Below are 27,389 nucleotides of genomic sequence, written 5' to 3' on the forward strand. Positions count from 1 at the left end.
AAGCATTTAATACTAAAGGGATGGTCCCTAAATCTTAAATCGAAAAAATCTCTTATACACATATAATGTTTGTGTGGTTTTATGTGCCAAAAACATTATTTTACATGACCATTTTCAAACCTCTCCCTTTGAATTAAACTGGCTGTTTTTGTTACCGTGCTTTTAAGACTGCTATATGTAAATTATAAAGATTATTTAATACAATTTGAATTTGTTGAAAAGTTACTATACGATAATAGTCACTATGTCAGTGTAACAGGCTGATACTACTTTCACTGGTGCAACATGCAAATTGAAATAAAATAAACTGATATAAATTGCTTGACACCATTGCAACAGCATGGTGGTCAGACCGTTCAGTCTAAAGAGTTCTTCAATAGTGGTCACACAATATGTGTGATTATCACAGCAGCTTCCTCTAATCTCTAACATTAATTGGGGTTGCACAATGTATTATTTGGTAATCATCTTCACAACACTGACCATGTGTAGTACTGATAATGCAAATGCAATTTTATTTTTTTTTTGTTATCTTGTGCTGGAAGCATCCTAACCAGATAAGCTTCTGTTTGTGTTATGATGAATAAAGGTATTCATGTAAACTAAAAATGTAAATTATTTGGTCAAAACAATGCGGGCTCATATTTAACCATATCACATTATTCATGAAGAACACATTGCAATCACAATATAATTGCATTTTGTGCAGCCTTAAAGGGGAATACCACCAATTTTTCCAATTTTCTCAGTAATTAAATTATTAAGATGTAAACAGTCATTCAGAGAGGTTTGGCGTGAAATGCTCCGTTCTAGAGAATCAGTGGTGGTGTGGGAACCAGACGTCTGAAGAGTTTAATGCCTCTAAAAGCTCCCTTACAAAAAGTTATTACACAAAATGGCTCATGGCTCAGAGGTTGTTGCAACGCAATACAGTCTCTTAAGAAAAAGGAACCATTTCAAATCAAACCACTCTGAATGACTGTTTACATCTCAATGAATGAATCATGCAGAAAATTTGAAAATTACTTTTTGACACACCGACTATGTCTCACCTCCTTGAAAGAGAAGATCTGGGAGTCAGAACCTGTTTCCTCCTCAGTGAGTGACAGCAGAGACTCCAAATCCTCACTATAGTGGGTAATGGGAGCCCGCCTTGGGTCCCGCCTCCCGAGACCCCCATACTGAACCTTCTCCATCTCCTGAGGGTCCAGAGCCTCAAGACTCACACTGAAAGAGGAGGAAAGATGAGTTTCACACTTTTTGAGTTTTAGTAAAGGAGGGTGATATGTCTAAAACATAAGATTCTCCCAATACATTATAAGTATCATGATATTTAGTTTTTCTGAGAATTGGAACAAATTGAAACAGATAAAATGCACCATCAAAAATGGCTACACAGACTATATGCAGATTTTTTTAAAATTCAATGTATGTGAAAGTATATTAAGAAGGAACAGGAGGAAAGAAATAGGGAAAAAAATTATTAAGATAAGATAAATGCTTAATGGGCCGATACCCTACCAGCTACTTCTTACTATGCAGTTTATGCAGTTACTACACACTAGGTGTTGCTGTTTACAGGCTCTTGAATTGGTCTAAATCTGTCTTTTTTATGACGCATGCAGTTCTTATATGCAGAAGTATTGATGATACTCATGATATACTCACAAAATCATGATGTAATTTATGAAAATAACGATTGCCATACTGCCGACCCTAACTTTCAATTTTGTCAAGTGAAAAGACAAAAGACTTTGACTGTATTTGCTCTTCAGACAGAAAACCCCAAGCAACCAAAAAAACAAACACACCACAGTCATGACTGCATCGACTGTTCAATCTCTCCTCCATCAGCTATCAACTTGCTCCTCCACTCCTAAGAAACTCTTCTAAACAGTACTTACATAGATACAATAATGGCCCTGATCCCACACTTTGCCCCTAAATAAAACCACTACACAAATTACAACTGCCAGCACCGCCAGTGCCACACAGACCACTGCAGATACCACAAAGTAGGCAAACACAAACAAAACCCCCAGTGCAGCGGCTGCTATAAGAGCAAATACAGCAATCACGACCCGTAAAAGGATGTTCTCCATTGTGCCCTAAAGCAACACTGCTGCTCTATCTTGGTCTGTGTGAGGCAGCACAAAGCTTGACCTCTGTTCAGGCTGACAATAGAGTTCAATGTGAGCTGGAACAAAGCAGCGAGAGAGGAGGCGGACAATGGGGACACAGAGCTCTCTCTCGTTTCTGCCCTGCCCTCTTTCAGTACCTCCTTCCAGGGAAAAAGGCAGGATATAAGTTTGCAGTAAATTAGAGGGGTAAATGTTCACTGACACAAAATTTGGGATCATTTCAAAAGAAGCGCTCCCTGACTGGAATATCCTTGGATTGGCACCAAATACTTAGATTTTTTTTAAAAAGTACAGGCACTCTAAATTATTGTTATATATATGATATCAAATGTCCAAGACTTTTTCATGGTAATGATTCAATACTCGCAAAACCTTTCATTCTTTCAGTCTATTTAAAGGGCCTACATCTTGATTCCTCTCTCTGTTTTTGAATTATGTACTATTTGAAGTAGTATGTAAACAACATTGTTAAAGTTTCAGAATATAAATTCACTCCCCAGTCCACACTGACCATATAGAGAAATATATAGAAACTGCAAAAAACAGGCCGTTTTGAATGAATTGTTTTTGGTGTTTGAACCCAATCAGCCTACAGAAGCTCAGCCCCACCAATTCATGCTGAAGTTATAAGGAGTGTTTCAATTGCTTTTTCAGTGAGGCACAACACAGGGCAGCCAATCAGAAATGATCAAGTAAAAAATGAATCGAATTTTTTAGTTGTATTCTTCACTCTATTAAGCTGGAACAATTTAAATGCTTTTCTGTGTTCAATCTACTGCTTTGATTTGCCAGAGCATCCGTACTTTCTAACAACTCAAGGGGGTGCTATTCAAACTGTAATGCATGCCAGGTGAGCAAAACTTACATAAAATGAAATAATCTCACAACAACAATTGCAGACTGTGAGGAAAACTGAATTAGAGAGGTTGCATTTTTACAACATGATCACAAAGAACTGAAAATAAAACTAAATACATGTGGTCACCTCGTTCATCATTAGCCTGATCTTGTTCAGAAACCAGCTAGTTAAAACAGCCTACACTGAATTATATGCTGGATTATGTGTGTGGATGGAGACTTAGAATAATTTCATGCGTAATAATTATGGGCGGCCCAAAATTTTATGTCAATATTTTGTGTATCACAGTACACGCAATATAGCTTGACTGTATAGAGACATCAGTGACTTCTATTACAATACTAGGCGCAGCACAAATTCTACAAAAAGACTTGATTTGTGAAACATGAGAGTGGCATTAACAGTAGCACCCACTACCTGCGCTGCTCATATTGTGGGTCAGCATTCAGCACTGCCCCGGGCTGCCAGCTGTGTCTGCGGTTACGAGAGGGCTGTCCAAGATGAAAGCCGGCGATGGACAGTCTCAGGCTCATCTTTCTCACTGGGGGAAATGGCGAGGGGTGGGGCGGGCGAGGGGATCGGGGGGAGGTGGGTGAGGCAGGCGGAGGCGCTGGACAGGGCACACAGTGAACCTGGGCCATAGTAGAGTCCAGGACACGGATACGACGAGGATGTGGGCTGCTGATCATCTGGAAAGAGAGAGAAAATCAAACATCGTTCAGCACCTTCAGCAGGTTCACACTTTCTTTCTCACTCTTATAACTTCACAGATACTGGTTTTAATATTACCTAATGAGTAATTCATAGTTACAGTATAATATGATTTAGGATTGATAACTTAATAACAAGCCTATAGTTTGAGGGATTACGCTACATTTGGAACATCACAAATGAATTACACAGATTTACAGCAACTCATCTGGAATTAAACAGATTTATTTTTTGTTTCCATTTAACTGAAGAATTCATGAATGCACTAAAAATATACATGTGCACAAATGTTTATTCACATAATTCAATAACTGACTTCTATTCTAAGTGTCTTTGGAGTATTTTTTTTCATTCTTCACACACACATCAAAATTATTGTCCACGTTAATTGACCATACACGATGGACTGAGGTAGACAGATATAAAATTTGCTCTGGCCATTTGGGCCACGGAGTCAAGGACTCTTCTAACTAACATTAAGCATTTGTGGCCCCAAACATGTTTGGAAACATGTTTATAGTGCACATGTTGTGCACATTCTTCAGTACCACAAACCAGTGGCGTGTTGCTTTGAAACAAAAATACATTTAAACTCTACATTAATAAGAACACAAGCATGCATCGTGACAATTTAGCAGTCTGGAGCAGCCTGGAGTTTCTCCACAAGGGGGAGCTATTAGCATGCAAGTTGCTTTTGTGTGCGTCATTTAAAGAGAGGAAAACAGTCATGAATCCACACCAGCACAATCTCATGAATGCATACGTTTGCAGGCACAGCTTTCAAAATGAGATGAAACTGTTTATGACCAAAAGTCGTTGAGCTAGTTGTAATATTTCATAGTTATAATCATGAAATCAGTTCATATCTAAAAAGCATGTAAGCTAAAGGTAGCACAGAAAGTGGGTCTACGCTACATTGGACTGTGTGTTTAACAAGAATATACTGCGGTAAGTTAATTTTTTTGGTGGATTAAATGAAAATTCAGCTGTGTTAAAATTTCATCATGACCAACAGAAATCACTTTAAACTATGTACGTTAACTTCCATTACAACTTATAAATGTTTATTCCTTCTCTCGTATCTTTGCTATTTTGGGGATACGAGGTTTTGTTCTGACAGTGATGATAGGCAGTTCTGTCTTGCAACACTAAAACAAATGGCTATTAGAATGTGTAGATTATTAAAAGTGTTATAGTGTACATACCATGTGCACCAACGCAGGTTCAGTCTCAGTGGACCTTACTGGATGGGTGAGTGTTGCTGCCCTCTAGTGACCAAGAGATCTTATACACATTTCAGGGAGCAGGTTCCTACAGGGCAGAAAACAGCCAAAGAGAGCGTTACACAAATATGGGCTATTATCATATTGTGTAAAATGTTATTCAGATTCTGAATGGATCAATAAGTGAAAATTGTAGTAGTCACAGTTTGTAATTACACGTTAGCCACTTCAGGAATGTATGGCTTATAGAACCAGTGTAGTCAGGCGGTAGACAAAGCCAACTGTGCTAACACCAAGAACGCCTTGAGGAAATGAGTAGATGCCAAATGGCATAATTAGATTGGCTATAGGCTTCTACATACTCAAAGACATACAACAAACATATTCCTAATAAATGTTACTAATTATAATCCAGTTCAGTTGTACTGCGCAAATTCTCCTCTCCTGGTAGCATGTTGGTATCTTCATTTGTTATATATCTGTTTCCTGTCTTTTAGTGTAGTTGACTTTATGCTCCACAGTGAAATAGTTATCTCTAGGATAGTTACTTATTTCTGCTTCCTGTTTATGTTGAAACCTGATAAATAACAGGTAAGTCAGGTGTGACCGGTCCCAGCACTACTACAGCAAAATAAAAGTAAAACGATTACACGACAACGATTCCACTGACTGAAACAAAGTGTCAACTGGAGGAAAAACAATAACTAGACTATCAAAAGGCTACAAAACATTTATAAAAAACTCATTAGAGCTGGGCAATATGACAATATTCGTTATAACAATAATCATTATCGTGATAATTTATGTCACAATATGCTTTTCTGAGTGTATTGTGGACATAATCAACACTGAAAGTATACAGAGTAACTACATGTTTCATTACAAAGTGAGCATAATTGGCCTGTTTAATTGAAATAGTGCATTCCATTTTGTATATTCTAACATACTAAATCTCAGAAAAACTAAATATCATGATGCATATCAAGTATCATGAAAATGTCTTGAAGTATCATGATATAATATTTTTGCCATATCGCCCACCCCAAAAACTCATCATGATGAATGACTTAAACCTACATAAACATGTATAAAGGCTTATTCCAACTGGTGCCGTCTGTCACAAATGCGGCTTTTGTCAATTCTGATGATGAGTTGACATAAGACCTATGTCAAGTGACATCGATTTTATCTGACATTGGGTTGTGTCATGAGAGTTTTCTGGGGGAATTGACATAGCTCGTTATAACAACTGACATTGTAGCTTAGTGTCTAACACAGTGACTTAATGCTGTTGATGTGACAGCTTAAATCTTATAAATGGTAAAATAAAACATACTTTACCTAAAGGCCACAAAAAATACTCGCTTTTGTTAAACCAGCCTAACTTGGCAAGCTATGTCAGATTATTAGCATGATATCACTGTGACGTACACTGAGCTACATTATTTCACCTCAGAGATTGTCACAACAATCTAATGTCAGAAAATTATAATGTCATCTGACATAGATGTTATGTCAAGTTGACATCAAAGTTGCCAAATGCAACCTTTATGACAAATAATGTGTTCATAAATGTTTATGTAATTTGTCATGCAGGGCTTATGTAGGTGTTATGTAGCCTTATGAACACTGTCCTCCAGTAGTGTTACTATAAAACCTTTAGGGTCATGAAAATACTGAGATGGTAAATTCTGTTGTTATTGGCCAAAATTCTGGGTAACATACGAAGGTGACTACAAAGGTTAAAATATATCAAAATAAAACAAAAATGTTAATTTAAAAAAAAAAATGCTGTCTGTTGATACTCTGGTGAGTTCAGTGATTTTCAATTAAGAACAATAGTTTAAAAAGTTGGTAATTATTGTGATAAATCAGTAAATTTCCTGGATAAGCAGGAATTTTGTATTTTGAGTTTGAGATTAAAGGAGCTTTTGTTTGACAGCAATGACATTCTGATGACTTTAACCAGAGATGTTATAAAAAAGGAGACAGTCATTGGCTGGAAAATGAATGAAACTGTTAACGCTCAACATGCCTTCAGTACCTTCTGTAAAAACAGCCAATTAGCTTGCTGGTTAAGCCGCAAACGGGAAAAGCATCCCTCAGTTGTGGAGATCTGTGCAAGCTCAGTAGCCATAACAACTCAAAAAACATGTTTTTTGTGCGTTATTGAGCCAAATGCTGCAATTTATTTATGGGATTTTTGTTAGATTTTATCAGTGATTTTAAATCTGTTTTTGAAACAGTAACTAGACCTTCAGTTTCGAGTTTTTTAGGTCTCTCTCCATTCAGTAAGCACCTTGGTCTGTTGTTTTCACTGCTTGTTCCCGCTAGACCAAAACACTCCAGAGAGAGCAGTAGGGTTAATAGTGAGGCAAATAACAGGGAGAAACTGGGTTGGAGCAGCAGGCCTTGCTGTGAGGATCAGGACATCCACTCCAAACCAGAATAGCCCAGCTGTAGAGGGCAAATGTTTTAAATTTTCAACAATTTTTTTTTATTCATGTATTAAAAGTTTATTGCTTGCAGTCTGGCTGCATTAAAATGTTTTTCAACTTAAAAAGGTAAGTAACAAAAATTGACATTAAAACTCAGTAAGTTAATAACACACACATACAAAAAACACACTTTCTGAACAACATTGGTGAATAAATTTAAGATGATAAAAAAGGAAATGTTATGATTACAGGATTTTAACTTAATTAATTATTGAATACATTTTCACACTGTATCTTTGTGGTGCTTTACAACTTGCCTATGCAAAATACATTTCATACTGACCAATAAACCTGTGAATTAACTAACCATGTCAAAATCCACTGCTATACTGTCCATATTTATGAATTTGGATAATGCCCAGCTGCCAGTTGGACTGTGACTAGTGTTTTGAAATGATATCACACTGTGATGCAGTTCTACTCACTGGAATCAACAAATGGTCCACATCAAACTGTATGAAAAGCATTTAAAATTTCCAGGCCAGACTCAGATTATACAAATACACAGCAACACCTTAGAAAACACCTTGGACATCTTAGCAACCACCTAAGAACACCATAGGAACCACAACAAATTCCATAGCAACGGGTTCGCAACACCCCAGCAACCATCTGGGATACCATAGTAACTTGTTAGAAAAACCCTAATAGCTACCTGGAACACTATAGCAACCACATACCAACACCCTTGCAACTACTTGGTAGCAAGAATCTAGCAACCTGCAGAGATTCCATCACAAACACCCTAGTAACCACCACAAACACCATAGTAACCACCTAATAACACCCTAGCAACCACATGGAATGCCATACCAACTGCCTAGCAAACCCCCTGACAACAGCCTAGGATACCACAGCAACCAGCTAAAGCCACCCAAGCAACCTCCTGGAACACCATAGCAACCAGCAAGTAACATCCTAGCAACCACTAGAGATACAGTAACAGGTTACTAACACCTTATTAACCACCTGGGAAACCACAGAAACAACCTTGCAACACCCTAGCAACCGCCTGGAAAACAATTTCTTGAAATATTTTTTACTACTTGCTAGTGCACGATGATGTAATCAAAAATCAGAGACATTTTAGTCAGGCGTTCTGATGAGAGATTACTAAAAATGAGTTCTGTCTTAAATGAGATGATTTGAAAAACTGTGGTTTAACTGAGCGACCTAACAGGGACGCGAACCAACAAGGCAAAAAAAAGATAAATATTTGATTTCAGGTTGACTTTAAATATTAACTCACTGTCTTATCAAATAAAATCTTCCCAGCTTGTTACTGTTCATATGTGCATATAAGTAGGGGGCTAGGGATGAGTATAGAAAATGGAAAAAGTGACAGGATTTGCTGATTCCACACACCCTCTTATGCAACGTGTTACAGCCCATTAGCTGAGTGGAGCTGAGGCAGCGGTGATAAGACTGATAGAGTCCAGCTCAGAGTGGCACCATGCATTCACACCAAACCTCGTTTGCAAAGATTCACATATTTTCCACACATACTTATCATGTGTAGGACTGTCAGGATTATTTGGCAAAACTAAATTAAAAACTATATAGTATATTATATATATATATATATATATATATATATATATAAGCATGTCTATATATATAACATGACCTTTAATCATAATTCTTTTTTATTAGTTGGCAAAATAATCTGTTCCGGTCACAACATGCATCATGGTACTTATCAGTGTGGGGTTTAAAGACTGTGTAGTTGAGGTGCTGCTGTTTGTATCTGTTCTTCAGACTGCTGATGTTGATAGCTTATCAGCCAGTCAGCTATCTAGGCTTTCATACAGGTATTGTGATGTGCAAACCTGTTATTTGTCTCTTTTGGTAGGTGTTGTAAAATTTCTGGGGAAGTACACTAGAGTTGTATCTGAACGTTGCCACTACATTTATACCACAGTGTAGCATAATTAAACATGAGTCATTGTGCTGAATAGATTGCAGATATCCTTCCAATGTAACACTCTACTTGATTCATATCATGTAAACTGGCAACAAATTTCTCATTTAAGGATTTATAATTTCAGTTTGGCCTGTTAAGGAGAAAATAATGTTATTTACATTGCAATTCTGACTAATACCGAGAAAAAAGATGGCCAAAAATACCAGCCACAGGCCAATTAGGCTGTAAAGAAATAAAAATCACCCATAAAATTTATGATCGGTGCATCCCTACCGAGCAGATTTATTTTCTTCCTGTTTTCTGTTATATCAGGCTTAAACCCTGAGAATACCTATTTTTTATGTGCAAAGTAAAAATACAATAAAAAGTAATGAACACAGTAGCTGTCCTTTACACTGTGTAAAAAACTTGATGAACAGACGAACAGAAATGCTCCAAAATGACTCAGATATTTACATAATCGCCTAATCACAATTATTTTTGCAACGTTTGCAATTATTTTGTCTGACTGCAATCGTTTTCCACAGTTGTCAGACTTCATCTTATTTCACAACAAGCACACATACAAAATGTTAATTGGATGTAGTGGATTCAAGTACATTAATGTAAATAAAAGAAAGCAGTAAATGCATTTATTGAGACACATCATAGGACATTTCCAAAGACATAAGTTGCACTAATGTTTTCTGCATTATTCTAGCAAAATGAGTATTTTTTGCTTATATTTTCACTCTTCAGAAAAAATGGAATGGAATGCTTGATTCTACACATGATTATGTGTAACATGCACACATTTGTGTGACAGCGAGTAAACTTAGTAGCTATATTAAAGGGAAACCCCACTGATTTTTCAAAATTCCTGCATAATTAAATGGTTGCGATATAAACAGAGTCATTCAGAGTGGTTTGGTATGAAACGCTCCGTTCTAGGGAGAGTCGGAACTTGCCGAGTCCCGAATTTTTCACAGTGGTGGTGATAGGAACTAGACGTCTACCTCTAAAAGCTCCCTCACAGAAAGTTATTACATGAAATGGTTAAGTATACACTGCCTAATGTCTGTCTGCGATGGACTGGTGACCTGTCCAGGGTGTATCCTCCCTTCCACCCAATGACTGCTGGGATAGGCTCCAGCTCCCCCCATGACCCAGAAGGATAAGCGGTTTAGAAAGTGTGTGTGTGTGTGTGTGTGTGTGTGTGTGTGTTTTAATTTTATTAAATGTGTATTAATTTTGATCCATTCATTGTGAAGGAATACATAAAGGGTGTTCTAAGCCAAAACAGTCCCCAAAGAAAATACTTTTCCTCAGATTTACCACTATTTTACCACCATTAACATAAACACTCAGAAGACACGTGTAGGTTCACTGGTGGTTTTGGATACGAAAAATGTCTATATTTGTGTTATAGACATGGTGACCCCTGGTTCCTATCACCACTGTAAAGACATACATTGCATACACTGGGCAACAAATCTGTAAACCATTTCATCTAATAGTTTATTCATAAGCGTTAAACATGTCGAACGTCTTATTCCTCTTATTATCACATAAGGTCTGTAAGGTTCTCTACAATGAACAATTCCACATCCAACTACTCTGAATGTCTCTGTTTATATTTCAACCACTGAATGATGCAGACATTTTGAAAATTCAGTCGAATTCACCTTTAAGTGAACATAGCTCAAAAGCATTATGGCTAATCAGCCGATTTGGCCACTTTAGGCTTGTACTTAAACAGCTATTTACATTGAACAAGAAAAATGTTTAAATCGTTAATCACAATTTATTATGTGACAATTAACCATCAGCCAGATTTTTACAATTGTGACAGCCAGACTTGGAATGAAATACATTAACTTATATTCAAATTTGAGAGCTATAAAGTTACTATTTTTGGAGACACACAGGTTTATTTGGACAGCAACAAGGTAAAAGACGAAGCTATATGTGAATCCGCAAAATAACCAGTTTCTTTTTGCATAAAATAAAAAGTAAATAATACTACATATGTCAGGTGTGTAGCACAGAAACATAATACTAAACTATACATGTCATTAGCATCTTAAACAAGATGACGCATCCTAACTGAACAGACGAAAAGCCAGCACTGAGTGTGGCGTCAGGTGTCACATCTGCTTGTTATCTACTGCTCATATGTTTCTTCCTTCCAGTAACTCAGCCTCAGGGCACAAAGACAAGCGTCAGCGCCAGGGGCACAATGCTCCCCCAGCCCAGGGCTGTGGAGCAGAACTGTGTTCTCTGGAGTGATGGAGCTCCACCAGCCATCTTTGGAATGAGTTGAAGTGATCCAGAAGATCAGTACCTGACCTCAATAATGCTCTTGTGGCTGAATGCAATCAAATTCGGACAGCAATGTTCCAACATATAATGTAAAGCCTTCCCAGAAGAGTAGATGTTTTGGAACACACCATGCATGGCAACAGTACTGGTGTAGGCCAGCATTAAAGGGGAAGTCCACCGATTTAAAAAAATGTTTGCATAGTTCTGACGTTGTCATTCAGAGTGGTTTGACGTGAAACAGTTCATTTTAGAGAAACTTACTGACTCAGATTTCTTTACAGTGGTGGTGATAGGAACCAGGGGTCACAATGTCTACAACACAAATATAACCATTTTATTTACTATCCAACCTACACGTACCTTCTGAGTTTTTATATGTAATGTTGACGATGGTAAAACAGCAAAATAGTTTTCTTTGGGGACTATGTTGCCTCACAATGCCTAGGATGAACGCTTTCATCATGAATAGATTAAAATAAATGGATTAACAAGACATTTTAGGCCAGAACTTTACCACAAAACTGTCATAAAACAATGACATCAGACAGTGTATTCATAATCACTTCGTGTAATAACTTTCTGTGAACACTTTTAGAGGCGGACGCCCGGTTCCTGACACCACCGCTGTGAACAATTCTGACTCATTAAGTTTCTCTAGCACATCAAACCACTCTGAATGACTTTATTTACATCTTAACCATTTAATCATGTAGAAATTTTGAAAGATTATTGGAGTTCCCCTTTAAGTACTACAATAAAGACTGTCCGAGCATGTGAGCAGGTTTGAGCACAAAAAGAAAGCACTGTGGTGTACAGGTGGAGGTGGTGAGGGAGGGTTTGCCTGTGAAGACAATCATAAGGACTGTTTTGACACATAATGACAGGTATGCAGGAAGTGAGCCGGGTCGTCTTCTTTTCCACCCGACTATTCTGGCACTCTCAAAACAACCCCTTTTTCGTTTGCTTTGTTTTCCTCTGCTGAAGCTCGGACAAACACTCGAATGGGTGTCTTCCTGACCACGATTGTTTCCACTTTCTTCCTAACTGCAAATGTTCCACTGGTGGGTGAAAAGACTGAAGTCAAACGCAGACCTGAGTAATCATGGAACACCTTTGTAAGAATACTCGTTAGCCAGCACACTGATCTTTCGTCATGTAGACATTGTTCCTGCAAACAAATGTAAAACCTGCCAATTAGGCCATGACTTGGCCTGAAAGCAAACACTGCAAGTAAACTATCACATCCTTATTCTTCAAGGATCCAGTCAGCTCCAGAAGAGGCTGGCTGCATATCAGCGGCTGAAGGTTTGAGGTCATTTTTTATGGCACTGGAATGCCTTAAAGGGCCCATATCATGGATGAGTGAGTTTTCCTTGCTTTTTGCAGGGGGAAAAAAGTTCTCAGAGTAGTATGCAAACATTGCTCATGTTTTAAATTGCACCATTCATACGATCCAAACTAATATATAATATATCCACAGCATGAAGTTATAAGGAGTGTTTCAGTTCTGAATCATTTCTGAATGAGGCTCAACAAAGGGTGGCCAATCAGAATGCAGAACAGAGCTCATTTACATACATGAGTCTTAAAGACAAAAACAGCTTGTTTAATTCTAAGTTTGAGGGATGAAGAGAGGTTGGAAAATGGTCATGTAAAAATGAATTATATCTGTTTTTGGTACATAAAACCGCGCAAATGTTGTAAGCAGACCTCAAAGGAAAAAATGAGGATATGGGCCCTTTAAATACACACCACTAATTCACCTGTTGAATGTTCAGGTGATTCACAACAGGACAAAACAATGCAACGTGTTAGTTAGTACTTTGGGAGCTCCTAAGGTGACGTGGGCTGTGCAAAACCACATACTGTCATACTAAATAATATGTCAAAAACAGAACACCACCAATAGAAGTCCATTTATTAGAGTAGTACAGTACTATATGGCTTTGGTCTATATTTCAATAAGGCACTGTCACAAATTAACATACTGAGGACACAAATGTCTATAATAAAGCCAGAGATTATTATATGGTGCCTCCAATTAATATACTGAGGCCACAAATGAATACACTGAGGCCAGTATATACTGAGTTCACCATATCATCGTAAGTACTTATCACAAAGCATTAACAGAAGGCTGCCTTCTTGTAATGTGAGTCAGCCATCAAATTCCCAAGAGTGCTGTGAAAAAACCCACCATAACAAACTGATGTTTAGTCTGTCTCTTCATGAACAAGTGCTGCTTCAGAGAAAAGTCCTCTGCAGGCAGTATCCCCAAACATTTTACCTCAGAAACAGCAGCGAAACCGACATATGAGAATCACTGAAGCAGCCCCGACTCACCTGCGGCTGTAAGGTGCGAGACTGAGGGGGAACTTCTTATCTCCGACTCCCACAGCTGCTCCATTCAGCGGTTACAGCGGCGCCGCGACTGCCGTCGGTTTTAACAAGCATTTTTGCAGCACACAGCGGCTCTCTTTCATTAATACAGCGTGTCTGGACCCCAGCTAGCCGCACTCTACCTGGCCGAAACTGCCGCTCCTCTCAGGTGTCGCTGGCCGCGTCATTTGATCCCCTCGCGCAAACCGGTTCGCCTTCGTGCGCTCAGGTGCAGCCGAAAGGGCGGTACAGTCCGGGGCTGCGTTCAAAACAGTTCACTCGCTCACTCCCTCCCTTACGCACTACCCAAAGCATATGTGTGGGAGATCGACAGGGGCAACAAGGCGACGATTAAGCGCACTAGTTTCCAAGACGCTGTATGACGTCAGCAGACCTGAGGGGCGGAGAAGGCAAACTAGTTATGTTTACTCAGTTTACACACGCTTAGAACCGTACTAGATATTCTTCTCGAGTGCTTTTATGTGGAACGTACCCCTCGCCAAGCCCCTCTATTGTCTTTAATCTCACTCTGTAGTGTTGGTGAGCTGCTTTACAGTTGCTTAAACCTCTCATTTTCAAGCTTAAGCATTTTAATATAGACCAAAAGTACCCCAAATAAAGAAGAATAGGAGTTAACAAGCTTAAAGGGGAATTCCACCAATTTTTTAAAATTTCTGAATGATTTACACCTTGAGGTGTAAGCAGAGTCATTCAGAGTGGTTTGACATGAAATGTTCCTCTGTAGAGAAACTTAAAGATTTCTTTACAGTGGTGGTGATAGGAACCAGGGATCGCAATGTCTACAATAAAAATATAACCATTTTATTTACCGTTCAGAACCACCAGCAAACCGTGTCTTCTGAGTTTTTTGTGTAAAACTAATCATGGCAAAATAATCATAAATCCAAAAAATAAGATTTCTTTGGGGAGTATTTTGCCTAACAACACCCCGCACATACCTCTCCTCAATTAATGAATTAAAATGAATGAACTAAGACACATTTTAAGCCAAAACTTTATCACATCTCCCATAAACAATGTCTCAGACATCAGGCAGAGTATTTCTAACCATTTCATGCAATAACTTTCTGTAAAGGGAGCTTTTAGAGGTGGGCGTCTGGTTCCTATCACCACCATTAAGAACAATTCTGCCTTGGCAAGCTTCTCTAAAATGGAGCATATATCAAACCACTCTGAATGACTTTGTTTGCATCTCAACCATTTAAATACGTGGAATTTCTGAATTTTTGGTGGAGTTGTCCTTTAAGTAAGCTGTTAGTAGCTACTTTTACTCAAGTCTTTTTATCAGTCACAATTGGGGAAATCAGTAAATTGTGCTGGACACTGGCCCTCCAGGACCACAGCTGTGCAGCCCAGCTCTGTGGTCACTGCTTGCCCTTTAGGAATAGCCTTTCCAACAAGGGTGGGGAATTGTGCAGCTCCAGCATGGGCAGTGTTTGGAATCTAGAGTGAAAAGCTTCTTTATTCTTTTTCTACCTCCCTCTTTTTCTGCAAGAATGCTGAGCCTGTCGATATTGAAAGTGTTCATACTGCCATCATCACCCAACATCTCTTCCTACAGTAGAAGACACGTTCAGTCAAATGAACAAGAGGACATTTCACTCATGTTGTCTAACAGCAGTGGAAGGGAATATGAATGAAAGAAATCTCCACTCAGTTTACATTATCTGCAGGCATTCTGCTTATATCAGCTTGCTTGTATAGCACTCTTCATATCTTGTAAACAGATTGTCAGGACTTCTTTTCCGTTCCTCGGCTAACGTAGGAGGGTTTCTTATCTAATTATCTACAGAGATAAGATGCAAACAAAGCAGGTTTCTGACTGTTGCAAACAAAGCAGGGTTTCTGACTGTTGTTTTTCCTGTCTATGAATTCAAGCAGAGCAGCATCCAGTATCTTCACACCTCAATTTAAGAGCAAAGTGCAACAAAGCAGACCATTTACTAGGCCCACTGGGTTCATATTTGTTGCATGATCAGCCCATTTTAAATGGTGATGTCAAGAAAAGTGAATTCATTTACAAATATCTGCCTATTTGGCCTACCACAGTTTGGCCCTGCCCACTCAAGTTGAAGTTAGACTGATTTTAGAATGAGGGCAGCAGAACAGAGATCATTTAAATATATCGGTCTGAAATGCCTCAGTAACAGAAATGGCCTGTTTAATTCTATGGGATAAAGAGAGGTTGGAAAACAACCATGCAGAAATGATGAATAAAGGCTGTTTTATGGACACAAAAATGCACAAAAATGTGTGGAATGTTTTTTTAAAGAAGCAATGAGCTTTCTTAGTAGGCTACCAATCTGTTCACCAAAGAAAATATGAATTCATCAACAAGTAATGAAAAGATACCACTTTTTGAGTGATGTCCAGTTTTAGTGTTTAGGCCAGGGGTGTCAGACCCAACCACTGAAACAGAAGTCCATTCATTAGTGTAGTATGTGTAGTATAGCACTTTGTGGTTTTGGACTATATTTCAATAAGGCACTGTCACAAATTAACATATTGAGGACAAAAATGTCTATAATCAAGCCAGAGATTAATACATGGTGCCTCCAATTAATATATTGAGGCCACAAATTAATATACTGAGGCCACTAGTTCATATCATCGTAAGTACTCTGTTCATATCATCTCTGCACTGAAAGGGCTAGAGAACACTTATGTTTATTTCAATTCTAAGTTGAAAACCATTTTGCTATAACCCGATCTGACCCTTGTTTATTCAAAATATGCCAAAACATTAACAGCTAAATACAGGGATTTGTGGCAGACTTTGAAATATTACATGAGTACCTGAAATATAAAACACACACAGTGTTTATAGTGTTCATGTTGTTTGAACTGCATCTGAAACACAGCTAGTGTGTTCGGTGATATGACTGGTGTAGAACTGTGTAGTATTGTGCTGTAACCACCATTCCATTGTTGTTGGGGGAGGGAGCACATATTACGTTGCAGTGCATGCTGGGGATTGTAGCGCAATGCACTGTAAAACAAGCTAATAGAAAGTCAAAATAATTTTGAGGGGTGGGTAGGATTATGCCGCAGGCCTAATCTGGCCCCCAGGTCATATGCTAGACACATAACGTTTAGGGTTCCAACTATTAACACAGTAGAATCATTCTGTGTGTTCAGTACCTGTAGAACTTCTTGTCTGCATGTAGGACATAGGTTGTTTTTTGCAAAGCACATTTTTAAATAAATATTTATAAAGCTGTTAGTTCCCATCCTAAAATCCGAAGCTGTATTCTCAATATTCTGCACCTATGACTGCCTCACAATAACTAAAGTCTGTATTACTGTGCCAAATCATAAGAATCATAAGAATTGAGCTGTTAAAGGAATAATCTTTGACTGTAATGTTGCTCACATGGACCATCGAGTGCACTGAAGATCCAGTTTTGTTTAAACTGAAAGGCTGACAACTTATTGTCTTACTAGAATGAGGCTGATCAGCTAGCTAACAGGCTAAAATATAGCTAAAAAGCTAAACAACACCTCTATCAATATCACAGTCCTGAATTAAAGTACTTACTGTAGAACACACTGCAAAATGACAATATGAAAGACCAGAGAATTTGTCACTTGAATGGCTGACACACTTTAAATGTCCATATTTTAATCAGATCTGCCTTAAAAAGCAACAAACCCAGCCTGAATCTCAAGCCGCTCCCTACTCCCTGAATGATGAGCTGGATGTGTAAGTTCTGAAACTCTAGTTGCACTACCTGTCCAGTACGGAATTGTGCAAAGTGTGGAAGTGACGATATTAAAAATGACTACATATTAGACATATTATGCACTTTTTGGGCGCAGGAGACAGAATTTTAACTCCTACATTGCAAAAAAAGAGTAGGGATTCAGACCCAGTATGGGAAAAACGTTGGTGCTAATTTAAGACTGGAAATTGCATAGAGAAGCTAACAGAAGTTACTATTGTCCTCACTGTGGTACTTTTGTGAACAATTAAACAGTGCATTCTTATGATATGTTCATTATTATGTGATAAAAAGCTAAGAAGGTAATATATACATATATACATACATATATATACAGTGATGGGTTACATGGTTGCTTAGCAGCAACAACTAACAATTCTAAAGGACCTAAATTTCTTGGCAAAAAAATTCGTTATTTCATATTATCAGTTATAACCTAGATTTTTTATAGATTATTCTAGATTACTATTTAAAAATGTGTATTTTTTATTTTTTAAAAACAATTTTATAAAAGCAATTAGCCACTTGAGGCCATGCATTATAGTAATTTTAAAATCACTGTAATGCGCCGCCTCTTGTGGACTATTGCTTTAATGAAGAATTACATAACCTTTTGTTCCACAAATATTTTATTTAATACAATAAAAATGAAACATTTCCTTTGAGACACAGCTTTCAACTTTAACTCACATAATCAGAGGAATTATGAGACTCCAAACTCTACTTCAAATGAGGCACTGTGTGTGCTAGCTTTAGCTTGCATGCTACACAAACAAGGTCCTCCAAAACAACAAGTATTGACACTCAGGTTCCACCAAAACACACAAAACATAACTTACCAATCTCATCCTAGAACTAAAATGCCTTCAGATGGTAAACAGTCTCACAGTTCACATGCTGTTTAATGACCAAGACAACCTTAAGGCCACTTTAGAACTTAGCATCAAACATTATGCTAGTTGTTTTGTTTGCCCCCGGAAAGAATGTGCCACTGAAATATCATTCGAAAAGAGAAGAATTATAAATGTAAACACAAATAAAAGACACTCTTCATGACCAAGACATAAAAAACATTACTTCAAAAACTAGTCCATGTACAAGGTACAAGTTATTTTATATTATAAGAAGGATATTTTCAGGTTTGAAAAGGTTGTAGTCTCAGATATTGATGACATGGTCTCCTCTTCTTAAATTCAAACATGGATTTACCAAATGAAATAGGCTTTTTATTTTAGGCCTCGGGCTTTTTGTCTTTTGGAGTTTCAAAGAGAATGTGTGGTTCCTCTGTGTTGATTAGTCATACTAATTTAACAAGATTAAAATCCCTTTGAAAATAAAAATGTATAATGATAGTTGCACATTTGGCTACCATACAAATCAATGCAGTGGAAGGTAAAGTGTGAATAAATTGTAAACTGAATTTCTGATGGATTCAGTCTGCAAGAATGAAAATCTTTGGGATACTGTATGACCATCTGAATAATGGACGCTAATGAACTGTGGGCAGAGGGTGTCCTCTACAGATGAAGCTCAGGAACTGCTGCTCAGTCTGCGGCGGATGAGGGAGGCTGGCTTGGTCTCTATGTCCTCTTGGTCACTTTCACAGCTTCTCTGAAGGGGCAGAAACGTACACGTGGTTACATTCTTTCTCAATACAACCTTATAAAATACATCATAATCCACTGGCTTCCAACCCAGACCTCAAAGATGATCAGTCACTCCACACTTTTCTTCTTTCCCTGCTCCCATCACATTTAAGTAGATCAATAAGCACTTGTTTCTCTGTCTCAAGTGTTTTTAACTCTTTGTTCAGATACTTTTGATAGAACAGAGCAAAGGCTTTGGCTTTTTTGTAGTCAACGTTTCTGTAAGATTTATACAATCAAGCAAAGCCAAAAAAGTATAGGAAAAAACAAAACAAACACAAAAAACATATATCGTTGAGTTCACAGAAAAACCTTGTATGTCCATTTTTGTTGGTTTGGTTACTTCTTTTGCATAATCTGAAAACTCTTGTTAGACTTTGCATTGTGTTAAAATTTCACGAAGAATGGGCCAACAGCAATGGTCCAAAACTACTTGTGAATTTTTTTTTTTTTACATTAACTCCCATTATAAGAAGGTTTTTTGCTTCTCCTGTAAAGTCACACACACACACACACACACACACACACACACACACACACATATATATATATATATATATATATAGAGAGAGAGAGAGAGAGAGAGAGAGTATATTTATAAACAATGTAAAGGGCAATAAGTATTTTCAAATCATGTCAAATCATGTCAAAAACCAAAAAACAACAACAATGGAGATACGAGGTTTTCTTCTGACAACAGCGATTTATATACATACATATATATAAATATATATGTATATGTGTGTGTGTGTGTTTGTGTGTGTATTAAATATGTATATATTTTTAAATTGCAAAGTATAAGTAAGCATGCTGTTAACAAGATTAAAAAAGAAATAGACATTGTCTTTTCTGCCAGTAAACACAGGCGCTGTGAAATCTCAAATTTCACTTGCTGATACAAATTTTAATAGTACTTTAAAAGTTGAGCTTTTGACGTGTGGTTGCTTTTCTCTTATTTATTTTTTTCAAACCGATTATAGAAAAATTAAGTTTTTCAAAATGTCTGCACAATTCAATCTCTGACATGTAAGGAAAAATGTTCAGAGAGCTGAAATCCTCTGTTTTAGAAAAACTTGCCACCTCAGATTTCTTTACAGTGGTGGTGATAGGAACCAGGGGTCCTATCTACAATGCTGCCAGTAAACGTACATATGTGTTCTGAGTTTCTATGTGTAAGAATGAAAATGTTAAATTGTTGTAAATCTATAAAAATATGTTTTTTCTGGAGACTGTTTTGCCTTACAACACTAAACACATTGGATGTCTGTTTCCTATCATCAGCCAGATAAATTATGCAGAAAATTGGAAAAATTGGTGGATTAACTCTTCAATGTATAGATTTAGTACAGACTTTTTTGGGCTTAAAACGTTAAGACATTAAAAACATTTAGACGTGACATTGTTACGTTGGTTCAGAATCTGTATTGCTTTGCGAGTCTCAGTGTCACATCTTTAGCTCAAGTGTCTTACAGAAGAACAGACTGAATAAACTTCAGCTCCTATGTTAATTACTGCTGGATGTTGTACGCAGTTCTATGTGTACTTTAACTCAAGTTGTTTTTGGACAGGTACAGTTACTTCAATCACTATTTCACAGTAATAATACTTCAACTGAGGCAGGGCCTCTGGGGGCTGCGCAAAAAGCCACAAGCTGCAGGAGAAAATATGGACTACGAACCTCAAATGGTGGGTCTGGAATCTGTGACCTAAACCCCCACACCTCAACTATCCATCCAAAAAATTCATTTAATGTAAGCCTTACCAGCTCCTCGTCCTCCTTGGCTCTCTTACATAGCAGCTGGAGACGGCACAGTCTGTTACACGCCCACACCATGTTATAGGACATCTGAAAACAAGCAGAAGGCTCAGGCTTTAGGGGCCTACACTGTAAAAATGGTCCAAAAGTAACTAATCTAGTTGCCTTCAAATTTGGAGCTCATTGCACTTCTGTTAGGAAGTTAAAAGAAGAATAATCTGTGTTTTACATTCTGTTAACCTGTTAACTGTTGCCCCATTCTTGCCTGAAGCGGCACACCAAACATAAAGCAGCGCTGTTTCCACATACTTTGGGCTACAGTCATGATCTTGGTCTCATTTGAAAGGTATCACTCTCAACTATCAGAATAACTGTATTAATTAATGACACAGAATAACAGAGGCTAGAACAGAGTTTATTTCTGCTTGACTCATAGATCTCTAAACTGATCTTTGACTCTTGCTGTGTTATTACATGTTTTGGCTTATGATGTCTCTGTGGACAGCGACGAGGCTTTGAAGGTAAGGACCCACAGATTTGCTAGCATTTGGTCATTCAGTGCTTATGTTTCAAACGAGACAATTGTTACTGCTGTGAATAACAATTAATGATATGCAGGAATGCAATAAATGCACAAAAAACTGGAAGTAAAGCTTTGACAAAAGAATGCCGTACTGGTACAGTGATATAGTAAAGTTTTACTTTTTATTTGAAGTTCAGTTCAGTTAAAACATCTAATCATTTTTTTTACAGTGAGGGCTACATTAACAGTTATAAGATCCCATTTTGGCTCTTAAATGTAATGAAATCCATTAAATACACAAATGGAAGATCAGATTTGGACATCAGACTAATCCAGTAGCAATAATCCAAGAACAAGACGCAGGAAAAAACAGTCCTTGTTAAAACTCCTACACTTGTTATACTCGACTTGTCTGATAGATGGCAGTGTGCTTCCAATAACTTTCATCTGAAACACTCGCACACAAACATCACTCAGCACCACACACACACTAACCTTCCACTTTCTCCTGGCATTGAACTTCTTGAAGTTTTTCATGTTGATAGACGAGCGGCTCCTGTTAGCTGCCTGCTTACGTGTCAGGGGCTGAGAGAGAGAGAGATATGTCATAATATGCTTTCCATAGTAATCATCATCATATTACAATGTCATTTATTCCACATTAATATTAGTCACTTCTCACCTTGATCCAAGGGTGCAGTAAACACTCCTCTGCTGTCATTCTGTCACTGTGAAAAGAAAACCATCAGGTCCAACATCAGTCCTCATGCTAAACACTGGAAATACACACATTTTTTTGTGCTAGTCTTTCAGTTACCTTGGATCTTTTACGAGCAGCTTCTCAATGAAGTCCTTGGCCATGTCGCTCGTCTGGCTAAAGTACTGGTCCTCAAATTCGTACTTCATATCTACAATGTTTCTTAGTGTCTCCTCATCTGAGTCTCCTTGAAAAGGTGACATACCACTTAATCTAAACAGAAGAGATTTGGAAAGATGTCAAAATTTTTTAGAAAAAGTTAAACAAAATAAAAACAAGACAACTCAATAAAGTTACAATATATAATACACACAGACACACAAACACACACACACACATACATATAATAATGTGTATATGAGTATGCGTATGTGTATATATATATATATATATATATATATATATATATATATATATATATATATAACACAAGTAAACACAAAATGCAGTTTAGAAATGAAGATTTTTATTATTAAGAGAAAAAGAAATCCAAACCTACAGGGCCCTGTGTGAAAAAGTGATTGCCTCCTGAACCTAATAACTGGTTGGGCCACTCTTAGCAGCAACAACTGCAATCACGTGTTTGCGATAACTGGCAATGAGTCTTTTACAGCGCTGTGGAGAAATTTTGGCCCACTCATCTTTGCAGAATTGTTGTAATCCAGCCACATTGGAGGGGTTCCGAGCATGAACTGCCTTTTTAAGGTCATGCCACAACATCTCAAACGGATTCAGGTCAGGACTTTGACTAGGCCACTCCAAAGTCTTAATTTTGTTTTTCTTAAGCCATTCAGAGGTGGACTTGCTGGTGTGTTTTGGATCATTGTCCTGCTGCAGAACCCAAGTGCGCTTCAGCTTGAGGTCACAACACATGGCCGGACATTCTCCTTCAGGACTTTTTGGTAGACAGCATAATTCATGGTTCCATTTACCACAGCATGTCTTCCAGGTCCTGAAGCAGCAAAACAGCCCATCACACTACCACCACCATATTTTACTGTTGGTATGATGTTCCTTTTCTGAAATGCTGTGTTACTTCTGTTCAACTTTTGTCTCGTCAGTCCCCAGAGTATTCTCCCAAAAGTCTTGGGGATCATCAAGATGTTTTCTGGCAAAACTGAGACGAGCCTTTATGTTCTTTTTGCTCAGCAGTGGTTTTCGTCTTGGAACTCTGCCATGCAGGCCATTTTTGCCCAGTCTCTTTCTTATGGTGGAGTCATGAACACTGACCTTAACTGAGGCAAGTGAGGCCTGCAGTTCTTTGGATGTTGTTGCGGGGTCTTTTGTGACCTCTTGGATGAGTCGTCGCGGCGCTCTTGGGGTAATTTTGGCCGGCCGGCCACTCCTGGGAAGGTTCACCACTGTTCCATGTTTTCGCCATTTGTGGATAATGGCTCTCACTGTGGTTCGCTGGAGTCCCAAAGCTTTAGAAATGGCTTTATAACCTTTTGCAGACAGATGGATCTCAATTACTTCATTTGTTCCTGAATTTCTTTGGATCGCAGCATGATGTCTAGCTTTTGAGGATCTTCAGGTCTACTTCACTTTGTCAGGCAGGTCCTATTTAAGTGATTTCTTGATTGAGAACAGGTGTGGCAGTAATCAGGCCTGGATGTGGCTAGGGAAATTGAACTCAGCTTCCAAAGATGTGATAAACCACAGTTAATTTATGTTTTAACGGGGCAGGGGGGGGCATCATTTCTAAACTGCATTTTGTGTTTACTTGTGTTATCTTTGTCTAATATTTAAATTTGTTTGGTGATCTGAAACATTTAAGTGTGACAAACATGCAAAAGAATAAGAAATCAGGAAGGGGGCAAACACTTTTTCACACCACTGTATATATATAGAAGTAAATGGATATTTAATTTTTTCCAAGTAATTTTGGACTCATTCTGTTGGTTCATTCATTATGGAATTTTGAAACATGATAAAGGGCAACTGGCCTTTTCCAATTATGCCAAAAAAGAAAAAACTACAAAAGCAGAGATATAGAGATACAAGATTTTGTCCCAACATATAGTGACTTTATTGACGTTACTGAATGAACTTACAGTATGTAGGTAATCACACCGATACTCCTGTTAGGAAACACAAACACATGGGTCAATAGTCAAGCATATACAATGACTGATCATTAGAGATGATCTGATATACAGTACTGATACTGGGCCAATAACAGCTCAAAATGCTGGATCAGACATCGTAGAAAAAAAAAAAAACAAATTTGACAAGATTCCATAACAAATATAGCCATAAAAAATATAACACAGTTGCCTGTAGCACAACATACCATAAAGTGAACAAAAGTAGGTCAGTGGTTACAACAGTAGCCACATGTAGCTTAAAGTCAGCCACACATGTGAGTGGCAATTGCTATTATGTCAGTGTTGAACTACACACAAGGTGTAGGCATGCGGTGGCCAGAGCCACCATAGAATGAAGCATGGCCACAGTTCTGGTCACCCCAGAAATGGAAAGTGAGACAGTCAGCCATCATCAATAAAGCAACAGCTATGCTAAGGGTGAAAATCTGCAACAGGGTAGTTTCCAATCAGTTCTGAGAGTATAATGAGGCTGTTTTTATTAGTTAGCTTATCTTTCTGACTGGCTGTGATAGGCTAATTTGCTGTTGATGATGAGTGAATGTGCACTGGGTCTGTTCAGCAGTACTCCTCCATAAGCTACATTATGAAGTAGGCTATGGGATGGTAAGATGAGTTAACTATCAAACATAAGTCAGCATAACATTGTAACCCCTTAAAATCCCAGGCTTATTACAAACTAAGCCTTATTATTCAGTAACTACAGGGATTTCAATGCAAACTGGTTAAGCTATTCTTAGGTTATAGACATGTGTAATAAAACTTTGGCCATTTTAGGGGTTAAACGTGCCATAACTTTAGTACTACCACATTTTTTGTTTTAGTTTTTTCCCCAATATGTTATTAAAATGTGCAGAAGTGTGTTCTCTGTAGTAGATGTGTTCGCTTATTTCCACTACAGCAAATTCAACAAAATAAGTCATTTGCCCAGGAGTGTCCAAGCCATTTATAACAGCTGTAATTGGCCATCGATCGGTGGACCTCTATTATTGATATATGTATGAAAAAAGAAAAGTATCATCATGCAATCTATACTAAATATAGTTTTGAACAGATGATGCACTCTTCATATATAAACCATTCAGGATGATGTGTGCTGCTTACCACATGTCAGATGCTGTACTCAGGGGTTCATAATTTATCACCTCAGGAGCTGAGAAAACCAGAGCGAAAGAAAAAAAAAGACAGTCGGGGAGAGAGAAAGAGAGAGGGTTGGGGGGTAGAGAGATGTTAGGCAGAGAAACAGAAAGATACAGACGGTGAGAAGAAAAAAGGAATTGAATTAATTTCAATATTAGGACAAAACAAGACAGCCAAATTAAAGCACTGATCATCATTCGACATTCTTTTGATCACTATGTTTGGGGGAATTTTTGAGCTGTCAGTGGGCCCACATTGTTGTGGCAGCCTGCCATTGTCTCAGCTTCCTGTTGAAAGAGCTCTCACTGGTAGTGCTTTGAGGTTGCATTGCCGTACTCACTACAACACCTTTAGTGTGCTATGTTTGCTACATCCTGTCCTAAACCACCACTTGCTACTGCCTCCAGAGACCTAGCGAACATAGACCACATAGCATGGTTCAACTTTCTAAACATAACTCTGATAGCTCGGGGGAAACATTTACTCAGTTTTCTGTTTACCACAAATGTTCAGCATAAAGTATTTTAGTTTTTCACTGTAGCTACGAGGCTAATGTAGCTAACAAGTAATGAGCGCTGATTATGACCACAAGCTATGCCTAAATCATCACACACACACTTCAAAGTACTTCAAGCTGTTAATCTCAAATAGACTTACGTGGTTTATAACACTGTGTGACGTTCTTTTGTCTATTAACATTAGACGAGTTTGTTACATTGCTAAAAACAGCAGTGCCATCTTGAAGCCTGAATTTTGAACATACTTGTCTATTTTTATAAAACTTCATTAAGTCTACTTGAGATTACTTAAAGGTGCAGATAGTAAGATTTGGGGGGATCTATTGCGTTTTCATTAGCTTAGAATGAGCAATTCATATCTACATAGGTAGAGGGTCCTCTTCCAACAGAGGCCACTATGCTGAACTACCATGTTTCTACAGTAGCCCAGAATGGACAAACCAAACACCGGCTCTAGAACGTGCCTTTCACATTTTTACGTTGAAGCGGCAGCTTGAATTTGGTGGCTCTGTAGAACTGGTGGTAAGAACCAAATTTTGACAAACTTATTATTTAGCACAGGAAGAACCAAAGGAGGGTGAACCCTCATTGGGACAGGTGATGGCATAGAAAACATGATGGTCACCGCAGGTTCTACTACATGCTTGGAAAGGGATAGGTGAGGGAGGGGGATTCAGTTTCTAGGTGCTCACCACTAGATGGCACTAAATCTTACACAATACACCTTTAACAACTCAAGATAGTTTGAAGCAAGTGTGGGATGATTTAGGCATGCAGTTAGCTTGATGCTAACGGCTGACTGATGTGTAAGCTTTCACTACTTGTTAGATACATTTGCTTCTGTGCAAAACTAAGGAAGCAAACTTCAGACTCAACTGACTCAATACATTTGAGGTAGAAGTAAAATTGTCTACTTTTTTGCTGAACTATTGCTTAAATACAAAATCTGTAGGAGAGTCTTTGCTAGCACTGGTATACAAATGCTACTCATTAGTGCTGAGGTGGCCTGAGCAGGATGTACCAACCCATGATGGTTAACTGATTCAAGCAATGAGAGTAAACTTACTTATTTAAAAACATTAAACTATAATTTACATTTCATAACATTTTATTACACACTGGTGGTGCAGCGCCTCACTAACAGCGTAACTGTGTTCCTAGGGTT

At 38.0% G+C, this 27,389-nt stretch overlaps 2 protein-coding genes across 4 annotated transcripts in view; both read right to left on the minus strand.

Annotated features, from left to right (window-relative positions):
* arhgef2 (rho/rac guanine nucleotide exchange factor (GEF) 2) overlaps positions 1-14,114 on the minus strand; it is a 92,896-nt gene extending 78,782 nt beyond the window's left edge. For 2 of the 3 annotated variants that reach the window (XM_036556191.1, XM_036556190.1), the window contains exons 1-4: positions 14,001-14,114; positions 4,917-5,022; positions 3,418-3,689; positions 1,053-1,227 (exon numbers count right to left, since the gene is read on the minus strand). In XM_036556191.1, coding sequence (XP_036412084.1) covers positions 1,053-1,227; positions 3,418-3,689; positions 4,917-4,919 — 450 coding nt within the window. In that variant the 5' untranslated portion in view covers positions 4,920-5,022; positions 14,001-14,114. Of the gene's footprint in view, positions 1-1,052; positions 1,228-1,668; positions 1,846-3,417; positions 3,690-4,916; positions 5,023-14,000 lie in introns of those variants that run through there. The other variant, XM_036556192.1, reaches the window with a different exon arrangement.
* A 4,266-nt stretch (positions 14,115-18,380) lies between these two features.
* The window catches only part of LOC118797159 (death-associated protein kinase 2-like), a 37,711-nt gene continuing 28,702 nt past the window's right edge, over positions 18,381-27,389 (minus strand). The window contains exons 6-12 of the mRNA XM_036556412.1: positions 25,671-25,719; positions 24,516-24,542; positions 22,522-22,674; positions 22,387-22,432; positions 22,200-22,289; positions 21,188-21,271; positions 18,381-19,390 (exon numbers count right to left, since the gene is read on the minus strand). Coding sequence (XP_036412305.1) covers positions 19,310-19,390; positions 21,188-21,271; positions 22,200-22,289; positions 22,387-22,432; positions 22,522-22,674; positions 24,516-24,542; positions 25,671-25,719 — 530 coding nt within the window. The 3' untranslated portion in view covers positions 18,381-19,309. The remainder of the gene's footprint in view (positions 19,391-21,187; positions 21,272-22,199; positions 22,290-22,386; positions 22,433-22,521; positions 22,675-24,515; positions 24,543-25,670; positions 25,720-27,389) is intronic.

The sequence above is a fragment of the Colossoma macropomum genome, unplaced genomic scaffold (genome assembly GCF_904425465.1).
Source record: "Colossoma macropomum unplaced genomic scaffold, Colossoma_macropomum, whole genome shotgun sequence".
NCBI classification, from domain to species: Eukaryota; Metazoa; Chordata; class Actinopteri; order Characiformes; family Serrasalmidae; genus Colossoma; species Colossoma macropomum.